Below are 12,175 nucleotides of genomic sequence, written 5' to 3'. Positions count from 1 at the left end.
GTATAAATACAACATTTAATTTCTTAGTTCAATTATATAAAAAAAGGGAGGAAAGGCTGAAAAAGTCATCCCCCCCCCAATAAAAAAAAAAGTTAAAAAAAAAAAGAAAAAAAAAAAAAGGATTCCGGCATTAAATGACCACATAGGTTGATATGCCGTAAAACCAATCAATCAATCAATCAATAACACAGATTCCAGCAACTTACTCATGATGCACAGGAGACTTATTGGCCTGTACTTTGAGGGAGATGAGCGATCACCTGAATTCTTAAATACGGCGCATACTGATGAGATTTTCCAGGGTGACGGGAAGCAATTCTCCTTAAGACAACGTTTAAACAGTTTTGTAAATATGGGCGCAAGTTCTAGTTGAAGTCTTTTGAGTACTATAATTGGAATACCGTCAGGGCCGGTTGCTTTACTGGAATCAAGGTTTTTGATTAGCTTGGCAACATCACGTACAGATATTTGTATATCACATAACAGGTTTTCTGATACAGGAGGAAATATTGGAGATTGGCAGCCTTGGTCGCAAAGGGTAGAATTAGCTGCAAAGTTCTTGACAAAGAGTTTGGCTTTATCTGATGCTGACGAGATTACCTCAGGTCCATTTATGAGAGTTGGGATAGAGCACGCGCTTCTGTTCAAGATTCTGTTTGCTATTTGCCAAAACTGGTGGGAACCAAGCCGCTGCTCAGCTACTTTGGACTTGACTGACTGAGCATACAACTCTCTTGTGTTCTTTATTACTTTTTTACAGTGGTTGCTGGCAGTTCTGAAAGCGGCTTCAGTCTCAGTACATCTATTACGTTGGAAGCAATGGAAAAAGTGATTGCTATGCGCAATGGCAGCAGTACATTCCGGAGAGAACCACGGTTGACTGTTAGGTTTTTGCTGGAATTTTTTCGAGGGTATGAAACTGTCTATACCTACAATTAACCATTCTGTCAGGTCTGATACTATAGAGGACATATCCTTTTTAAACATGGAATGCAGAGGAAGATCTGATATAAATATGCGGAAGCTATCCCAGTCAGCCATAGAGTATCGATATACTGTACAATGGAGGGGTACATCTGGGGACTTATTACATTTCATTTTTATCTTAACTGATACAACTGAGTGGTCGGAAGATCCAAGTGGAGACAGAACAGAAGCTGAACATAGTTCAGAGCAAGTTGTGAGAAAGAGGTCTAGGAGACTTGCAGGAGCCGTCAGTATCGGGAACACGGGTGGGTTCGTGAACAATCTGAGTGAGGTCATAAGCAATGGAGCAATCATGACAGAACCTCCCCTCATCATCGGTCTTGTTTGAGTAAGTTAACCATTCCACATTGTGAACATTGAAGTCTCCACAGACATAAATATTAGCTGAAGGATAAGCAGATAGGGCATGGTCAATTTTCTCAGATATATCTCTCTTTATTTTATTTTTGTCTTTTGTCCACCATTTCGGAAACATTCTATTACTCGTAAAACTGGTACTTGTACAGTTTAATCAAGACATTAAAAAATGAAAATATTGAAAAAAATTGTACGTATCTGTTATAGAACGAAGTTCTCTGAAAAAAAATTTCACTTAATTTCATCAAGTAGTTTTTTTTTTTTGTTTTTTAAAAACAGCGAAAAAACAGTTTGTTATGATACCTAGCAAAAGGTTCGATTTTTAGGAAGAAAAGCTAGTAATAAAAATGGGGAGGGGTCTCGGCGCTTTACATAGTTATCTCCCCGTGGCTTATTAAAAATTTCCATAATGGCTGACTTCAGCGCGCTCTCATAAAATGTGTTGTTCCGCTGTAAAAGAAAAACTACTCAATCAAATTAAATGAAATTTTTTTTTCAGGGATCTTCAGTCCAAAACGGATACGTACAATATAACCTTTTTTCAATATTTTCATTTTTTATTGACTTGATTAAACTGTACAAGTACCGTAAAATTTAATTTTGTTATTTAAAAATAAGACTACTTGATCAATTTATATAATTTTGTTATTTAAAAATAAGACTACTTGATCAATTTATATAATTTTTGGAATATATTTTTTTGTTTCATCTCTGTCACATACATGATACAGATTTTTTTTGATTTTTGTTTTTTAATATAGAAGAAATTCTAGATGAGATCCAAAACTTGCACTTGCCTATTTTTCTTGCCTTCATCTATGTGTTTCTATTTTAATCTTTCTGCAGAAATTGATGAAATCCGAACTTGAAAGTATACAAGAAGGCTACCTCGAGGAACGGAAGAAAGCCTTGGAGAGCGAGAAAGATTCGAGAGAGGTGATTAATTTTTTGTTGAAGGAATAAGTGTGCATTTTGATTTCAAACTGAAATCTGTCAAAGGATTCCCCACCCCCATTTCACCCTGTGTATGACACAAAAAAAAATCGAAAAAACAAACAAACAAAAACTAACTTGAAGATGGGAGAGAAATTTTTGCTTTCTCTTGTGTCATTAACTTGTGTCGATCGTTTATATTTACATGTATTTTCAGGATGACAGGATCACAGTCCGCAACCGACGTATGAAAATTTGTCAATTTTTGAACCAGTTCACATGTTGTTGATACACTCTGTAAAGGCAAAAAAGAAAAACACCTTCATGATGAAAACAAAATGGTGTGATCTGATAAATGCACGTTTTTGTTTTTTTTATTTTATATTTTGGATATTTTTTAAAATACTTTAAATGTTATTGATACCATCATAATTTTGAAGTAAAAACTTTCATTCTCTTAGGTGAGTTACCAGCTGAGATTACCTAATCTCATTTGCTTACCAGTGGGAATTGATCGGAAGATCCAGTGAGTTTTAAAACCGCAAAAATTTAATGCACATTGATTTTTTTTTTTTTTTTTTCTTTAATGAATTTTAATTATTTACATTTAAAAAAAAAAAAAAATTTTTTTTCTTAAATTTTATTTGAATTAAATAAGGCAGGTTTACATAAGTGTTTTTATTGGTTGCATGCATATTGTTTACATATAATATATATTAATATATATAAAAAAAAAACCAACTCATAAATGATTTTTTTTTTTTTTTTTTTTTTTAAATAAAGAAAATTTCAAACTTTTAAACCCAATCTGAACTTGGTCAGCTATGTACAAATATTACCATCCGTAAGTAAGCTATCTGTAAAATCATATATTGCCGAAAATAGGTTTTCTCAGTCAAAAGAATGGAATAACGGTTTCATTATGAGGGGAGACGGGTAGGCAATAGTACCTACATTGACAGCTTATGAAAATAAAGCACTTCGTACAACTAATACTGGTTCGATAAACTTGGGAAAAACAATACTCTCTAATTTAAGAATATGTATATGTTTCTGTTCTATGTCGCAATATGGGAGATAATTCATTCTGTATATATTTAAGTGAATGTTAGCAGCAGCAGACTTGAAGTATTATTGTTTTTTTTCTTGTTTTTTTTTTTCAAATGAATTAAATTATAAACATTGTATTGAATCCTTTACAAACTTTTAATGATTTTTATTCTTTTTTTTCTTCTTTTTTTTTTCTATCAACTTTCTGGATATCCAGACTTGACAACATGTGATTCATGAATGAAATTATTTAATCATAACAATTAAAAACGCATACACTTGCATGTGGTTCTGAAAATAGTATGTCATTATTTTCGATAGATTAATATTAAAAATAACTAGACTAACTGTTGACCCGTTGGATCAATGGTTGTACATATTACATAGATATATATTGTTCATTTCTAAGTATTTCATTTTCTTTATTTCATTCTCTTATTCTATTCTTATGCTGCTGCTACTCCCTTTATTTCATTTACTTCCATTTTCCATTCCCTCCAACTACTTCTATTACCCTTCCTCTCCTGTAAGTTTTTTTCTCTCGCTCTCTCGTTACTTTAACTTCCATTCCCACTACTTTTTCCTCTCCTTCCCATATTTCCCTCCTCCCACCATGTCTCATCCCCTTCACTCTTCCTTCCACCACTTTTTGTCTTATTCACCCCTTTTATGTAGATTAGTATAATACTCAACAGTAGGAGAGAGGGGGAAAAAGTTTGATTTTTGTCCAGAATTCCCCCTATATTTAAAAACAAAAATAAAGAAGTCTGTATGATGTATATACCCATGACTAAATGAGAATATCATATTCCAAAAATTATGAAAATTGATAAAGTAGGTTTATTTTTATAAAGAAAATCATTTTTAAGCGATTAATGAAAAGTCATTGGCATTACAACAGTATGAATTATTGTTGGGTTATCTCCATTTGAAAAGAATTTTTTTTTTTTTTTTTTTTGTAGTCAATTTTCAAAAATGGCAAACAAGACAGCAGCTCTTCTGTTACTCATAAAATTAGGTTTTCATATTTAAAAATAAAACTACTTGACATATTTATATGAATTTTGAAATGTGATCTTTTCATTCCATCACAGGTGCATACATTATACAGATTTTTTTTTAACATTGGTTCTTGTCCAGATTCTCCCAACGTTCATCCCCTTTTACTCAAGTTGATAGTCACATGACATTATTGATCACACTATAACTCTATAAAAGATAATCGCTTTTAGTTGATAAGGAAACAATTGTATACCATTGTTTCTTATATGATCAAATGTTAACACTCATCAATTTCTTTCCATGGTATTTTAGTAAATAGGACTCTTTTTATTTATTTTTTCTCCCAGATGACATAAAAAATATGAACGATTTTTAACTATATATACATAACTCTATTTCCATATAGCGATCAAACAGACTTTCAATGTTTTCTTCCAAGCTGCTGATCACATTCAATCTTTTATGCATGTGGGAGTGGGGAAGACTACATTCAAATAGAAACAATGAAAATATCTTTTAGCAGAGATCTTGTTAAGATTCACAACTTTTTTGTTCGAGTGGCGTGCTAAAACTTGAAGCTTCTTTTCTCCTTCAAATTTCTCATAAAAGGACAAGAAAATGGCAATTACTTAAAAAATGGAATCAAAATCATTTATGAAAATAGGTAAAGGACAATGAAATAAACTTGGAAAATAATTCAAGGTCTTTTTGGGCGGGGGGGGGGGGTTAAGAAACTTTCTGAATTTCCTTATGACAAGAATAATAATAAAAAAACACCTTCCAAAAAAAACTTAACGCCTACAAAACTAGAATTTTCTGCAGTTTGGGTTCTTACCAGAAATCTCACAAGAATAACTTCTTGTCATCTTTTATGGAAAAATGTGAAGAATTTTTACAAGTAAAAAAAAAAAAAATAAATAATTCGATAGGAATTTTGTTTTTACTTTTACAGCTAACAAAAACATTTTGTAAATATTGATACTTAATCTTTTCTTAAAACTAATACATACACAAAAAATAATGTTGATTGTGAGTTTCATGTTTATTCATTAAAATCCAAGATTTGATGCTGGAGTTTTGGGATTAAATAGAATTTGCTTTTAATTCTGAAATCTAACAATAAAAAATAATAAAATGTGAAGTACTTTCTACAGTACTATACAACTTCTCTTAAATCTTATGATGAAGTGTTTTGGTGTTATCAGTGAATTTTTTTTTTTTTTTTTTTTTTTTTTTTTAAATCTGAGGAAATGATTGAACAAAATGACTGATAGTGCTATGACCCCCCCTCCCAAATAAATTTTGTTTTAAAACAATATATATCATATATATTGTCGTAATATTAATACATTAAAAATGTGAAATACAATCAGAAAACACAGTGACGACTAGAAGGCCCAGTTGGCTCGTTTTAACTCTATCAAATCTGTTTTATTTTTACTCCAAAGAAAATTCAGTATTATTGGAGCTCTGCACTCTGCGCTAATTTTTCTTAAATTAAATTCATTTAGCAATTACTTTTAAACTACCTGAAAAAGTTGGTGGCAAAAAGAAAAAAAAAAAACAATATTTTAGATTTTAAAGTGAGGGATAACTTTTTCATGAAAATTTAACATGTAATGATCACCCACTTCCAATTTATTTTTTAAAACTTTATCTCGTCAGGAAGTGGCTGATCATTTTACATTAAATTTTTATATGATAGTTATCTTTCCTCTCAAAGTCTAAGAAAAAAAAAAAAAAAAAAAAGTATCTCCTTATATAGCCTCCAATGTTTTTTGTTTTGAACTGAGCTTATTTTATTTACTCCACAGAATGAGAACCATCTACTTCTGTGAATTAAATAAAAGACTTGGTTTTTCAATTCTGTAATCAGACCTAAAGATATCCATGTTCGAAAAGCCACACTTGAAGAAGTTCCGAGTTTACAACAGCCGAAATGTTGCAAATATAACAACTGAGATGAGAATAATAGTCCGAACAATACAAATTATCGATCCACATCTAAAAAAAATTATGATCTCCCTCTTTCATCTCTTTACCCCCTCCCCAACAACACACACAAAATTTTACTGGATTTTCTTTTATTTTGCAATAAACACATCATTTTTGCAAGAATGTAAAATGGTTTCCACTTCTGCCAAGAAGGTTAGACTAGTGGGTTTTCAGTCTCTCTTGATAATTGGGCCACCTCCCCACCCCATATATAATTATGGTTTAAATTTAAATCTTGCAAGATGAAAGATCTCTCTAGAAGATGCCATAATAACTGGCCATATTGGTATGCCTGTGACCTAAGCGATAACATATTTGATTTATTTGGCCGCTTTCAGGTGTTGATGCGATAAATCATTTTGTCAACAAAACTAAACTGTCCAGAAAACAACCAAAGGGAGATCTTCACTTGATCCTTACTAAATAATTTTTTTTAAAATCAAATGAATACCCAACATCTATTTTCTGTGTATCTGCTGAAAAAAAAATCCACTAAATTAAACAGGAATTTCATTTTTTTTTTTTTTTAATTTTATTTATTTGCTTAAATATCATCAGATAAAAATAAGTCAATCTATATAAATCGACATGATACAGCTTTTTGACTCACTTGGTTTTGTCGTTGGCTATTGGTTTCCTCAATTCTTTCTAGAATCAGGTACTTGCAGGAGAGACCATGTGCAGGTTACCAGTATCTATAACTATAAGTGGTGTAATCGAATCAATTGGATTTGAACTTGGCATGTCCAGGCCATCAGTCCATCTTGTTATTCACTTCACCGCAACCACTTCCAATTGGATAGTACCCCACCCCCCACCCCCAAAAAAAGGAAAAAAACAAAAAGTTCTGGAATGCAAATCTTAAAAATGTGAAAAATCCCTGAGTAAACTAAATGATGCATTCAACTGCAATTAATCAAAAATGAAAAATAATAAAAAAAAATAAAAAGACAAAACCGAATTTATATATTATTTATGTTATTTGTTTTTATTAGATATAATATGCAGCTCATTAAACAGAATGCTCGATAGAAAATGCTTTCAACATAACCTCTGCTGATGAACCTTTTATGCCAAATCAAACAACCATTTTAAAGTAGAAAAAAATTCATTCTTTAAAAAAAAAGATTTACCAGAATCCCTATCCATCATATCTTCAATGCTAACCATTGCATTTAAATAACAAAAAAAAAGTGATCGCTTTATAACCGATTTTATTTCAAAATAGAGCATGATGTACTGAGAACAGTAAAAAAAAATAAAATCCCTACTCTAGTTCAAGGCAACTATGATTGCGGCAGAAGTACAATTTCTCTGAAAATACAGTTTTATTTTGTCATTTTTGGCTACAATGGGCATACTTAAAACACTTTACGTCTTTCAATTATTTTTTTTTTTTTTTTTCAATTAGATATCAAAGCATACTTCCAGTTGCTTTATTCAAAATAATGAAAGATGTCTATATTACTGATACTGTTTTTACCATTGTCGTATATATAATATATATATTGAATAATAGAGATATCCTATATTAATGTTTACTTGAAACTGCAAGTATTTACAGCCAATTATATTTAATAGTTAGTTTAGTATAACCAGTGATTTTAGTATTTCATTGAAGAAAAAACTTTGATTGTTACAAATAACTAGATTAAAATTTTGTTGTTTTTTATTTTGTTTTTTTAATAGAACTTTATGAAAAACATATTCTTTCATCCATGAAATTTATTTCTTTTCAATGAAACAAATCTTAATTTAGAATGTGTTTCAGTATGTATTAAAAAGATAGATTTTTTTTATATATATACAGAGATGGAAGAAATAAATAGACACCCGACAAAATTAATTCATAGATGTTTAAATTTTTTGCCATACAAAGCAGTAATAAAAGTTTGAAATATTCATATTTCACATAAATTGACATTGTTTTTTTACTGGGCCTTGATAAGTGGTGATGCCTATGTAAAAAAAAAAAAAAAAAAAAAAAAAATCAGAATTCTCAGAGGAACCATCTTATAGATAAATCTAAAGAGTGGACTTAATCAACATCAAATCGCTGGGATTCTTTCCACTATTAACCATGTGATAGTCCAATTCATCAGCAAGAGAAAATAATCAATATTATTTTACTTAAGTTGATTAGAACCCTCTTCACAGTGATCTGCATTATTGCATAATAATGTTGATCCACTTCGCTTGTTTGTGTACAGCTTATGTTCAACAGACAATTTGAATCACCCCCTCCTTCGTTTGGTTAATGATATCATCTTAAATTTCTTAAAATTGAATTGGCCATATCATAAACAGGTGTTTTAATATATTCCACTTTGATATCAGTTTCTTGAGCTGATTAGGAGGTACATTCCAAGAAACCTTTATCAGTATTATGTAAACCCATTGATCTCTCAAAATATTATTAATGGGATTTTTCTTTTATCTTCAGAATTATTATATATAAATAAAAAAATTAAAAAAAAAAAAAAATTTTTTAACTTTGGTGAGTACATCCCCCCTTAAATATGGAAATTGAACCTATGTCTCCCAAAATGGGTAAGACTTTGTAAATGTTTTTTGATTTTTTTTTTTTTCTTTCATGGAATAGAACTGAGCAATTTTTAACACGTGTTTCTTTCTCACTATTACTCATACCTATCTCATAGTTGTTGGTATGTTTCTATAAAACATCTTGCTCAGGCATGTATTTTTAATATTAGAAATTTATTTCTGGCAATATACAGTATTAATTTGCATTTTTTTTTCTTTATTTTCTTTATTTTTTTTTCTTTATTTTTTTTTATTTTTTTTAATACTATTGTTTGTGCAAGTAATATTACTAAACAAGTAATTATTTAGTCCACAGGGCTGGATATAAACAAAGAATACTACAAAATGAAAAATAAAACTCCTATAGACTAAATAATCGCTTGTTTGATAATATCTGCACAAACAATAACAAAATATCAGCTTATTATATAATCAATAATGTATATATGGTTACAGAGATATCACATTAAACTTGAGAGATAATGCTCTTTTGCCAACAGATAGAGAACTTGTAAGTCTTCATCTAAATTTCAAGAAGTTTAACGTATAAGTGAGGAATCAAAATTTTTTGGAAATATCATAAAATATGCAATTTGCATCAGACCTGACATAAGAATGCAATCTAAACATTAAAAGTAAAAAGAAAAATACATAATGCATTAATAAAAAGTGAACTTGCATAGTTCATTCTACTGTTGTCTTAATTTGCTTCAGTTTATTATTATTATTTTTTTATTGAGATTTTTTTGAGATGAGTAATTTGTATATTTATTTATTTGCAGACTGCTATCCTCATCTTCATAGGTGTTGTTTCACAACGTTTCGACCAACTATTCCTCTGGCTTCTGGCCTGCGTTCCATAGTTGTTGTCATCTCACCATGTGAGCATTGTCTGAATCCTGCCCAAATTCGGCCAGAGGATAACATGGTGAGATGACAACAACTATGGAAGGCAGTAATTACAGAGAATACAGTTAAGAGACTTGGCATTCTTATCCCGGCGGGGTTTACTACCTGACGAAGGCCAGAGGAATAGTTGGCCGAAACGTTGTGAAACAACAACTATGACAATGAGGATAAGTCTGCAAATAAATAAATATTGCCTCAGTTTGTGTCGATCCGTTACACCTCTGCATTGTATTGCATTCTATAAGTTAAATTACAATTTATATTTTTCAAGAAGCTTTAAATGAAAAGTGTGGGATCTAATGAGAACAGCAAAAGAATTCACAAAGTTTTAAGTTAGAAACACAGCTTAAGCTACTTATCAAAAGCTTGTTGATTGCTGACTCGAATATACAATCGAATGTCATCTATTTTTATGTGCAAAATGGATGCAATTTGCTGATCTGAAGATATAATTTGCTGATCTGAAGATATAATTTGCTGATCTGAAGATATAATTTGCTGATCTGAAGATATAATTTGCTGAGCTGAAGATATAATTTGCTGAGCTGAAGATATAATTTGCTGAGCTGAAGATATAATTTGCTGATCTGAAGATATAATTTGCTGAGCTAAAGATATAATTTGCTGAGCTGAAGATATAATTTGATGAGCTGAAGATATAATTTGATGAGCTGAAGATATAATTTGATGAGCTGAAGATACAATTTGATGAGCTGAATGTACAATTCAACCAATCAAAATCAAGTAGCTACTTATGAACATATCTATCAGTTAACATTTGATAAGTATGCATGTTTGAATTATTCAAACACATATTTGAAGAAGGGAAATTTTCGGAAATATGCAACACAAAACTTTCAGTTGACTATACTGACACAAGTAAGAATACAGTGCAAGTATTAAAAAAAAAAAATGCATATTAATAAAAGGTGAATCTGTGTAGTTTATTCTACTGTTGTCTTCACTTAAGGATTCTTGAGATAATTAATATTAGGACCTACAAATCCTCTCTTTGTGGGTAGAAGTATTTCCTCTTAGGTTTTGTTGAGATGTTTCTGTAGTCATGTTTTCTAACCGTTTCAAAACTGTTGCTTATCTGGTTTCACTTAATGAAGCCGGTGGAAAATATCTTGCCAGTGAATTCTCTTGTGATCCAATTATTTTTTTACACCAGGGGCCAAATTTTGTTGTGACGGGTGTTTATCGCCTCTTCCCCGAATTCTAGTGATATCAGTCCATGTCCTTAGATTATTCCACATTTTTAAAATTGTCATCTGTCTTTTTTGTGATGTCTTTTCATGCTGAATGTCTGATCTCCATGTTCATTATTGAATTCTAAATGTTGTCTTTTATTTAAATTGAAATTCCGTATTAAAAAAAAATGCGATGGGAAGGGGGATTTTTTTAATATATGAAAAGGCACCTATTTTGATGTACCTTTTATATCAAAGGTGCATTTTTTTTTTTTTATTTTTTTTTTTTTTTAATGTAAATCGTGCAGAGGAAACCCTAAAAACAATATTTTGGATAAATTTTAAAAAAATAATAAAAAATTAAAACTTAAAGTAAGTATAAGACTTGAAAGTAAAAATTGAGCAAATTAAAAAAAATTAAGAAAACAAAGAATGTAGTTTTGTTTTAATATATATTATTTAAACAATTACATAGAGCTCAATTTTATTTGTAAGAGCATTGTAATAAATAGATAGATCTGTTTGTGTATGTATATATATATATATATATATATATATATATATATATATATATATATATGAGAAAACTGGACAACTAGGAACATCTTTTAAATGATATAATTCTAAGTCTTCAAAAGATGTTAAGTAAATATATATATATATATATATATATATATATACTATACAAACTAGGATACAATTGATAAAGTGGTTTTAATATATATATATATATATATATATGTATATGTATATGTATGTGATGAGAAAAATGGAAGTAGTATTCTGATGAGATAGAGAGATAGAAAAAGAAGCAAACTAAGTTATGTGTTCATCTCACATTAAAGACGAAACGTTGATGAACGCATCACTTGGTTTGTTCCTTTTCTCTCTATCTATATATATATATATATATATATATATATATATATATATATACATACACATACACTGCTTTATTAATCGTATCCTACTTTGTATACTATTAAAAAAATTTTAATTAAAATTTAAAAAAAAAAAAAAAATTCTGTTTATTGTATATAATTTTTTCCACGCAGAAACCAAAAATACATACACGGTTTGGAAGTTTTCACAAACTTTCCAGTTTTTATTGACTTTAGATTTAACTTATATATGATTATTATTATTATTATTATTTTGAGTGATATTTTTACTTGCAATATGCAACTGCTTGCCCTCTTATTGGC

At 29.7% G+C, this 12,175-nt stretch overlaps 1 protein-coding gene across 2 annotated transcripts in view; it reads left to right on the top strand.

Moving 5' to 3' along the window:
- Positions 1 to 12,175, top strand: part of LOC145293005 (uncharacterized) — an 89,033-nt gene that overhangs the window by 57,101 nt on the left and 19,757 nt on the right. For both annotated transcript variants that reach the window (XM_080139263.1, XM_080139261.1), the window contains one exon: positions 2,191 to 2,280. In XM_080139263.1, the coding sequence (XP_079995389.1) occupies positions 2,191 to 2,280 (90 nt within the window). The remainder of the gene's footprint in view (positions 1 to 2,190; positions 2,281 to 12,175) is intronic.

The sequence above is a fragment of the Euprymna scolopes genome, chromosome 14, assembly GCF_053919585.1.
Source record: "Euprymna scolopes isolate OS-2025 chromosome 14, ASM5391958v1, whole genome shotgun sequence".
NCBI classification, from domain to species: domain Eukaryota; kingdom Metazoa; phylum Mollusca; class Cephalopoda; order Sepiida; family Sepiolidae; genus Euprymna; species Euprymna scolopes.
Note: the sequence above shows the minus strand (reverse complement) of the source record. Positions and strands in the feature narration are given on the sequence as shown.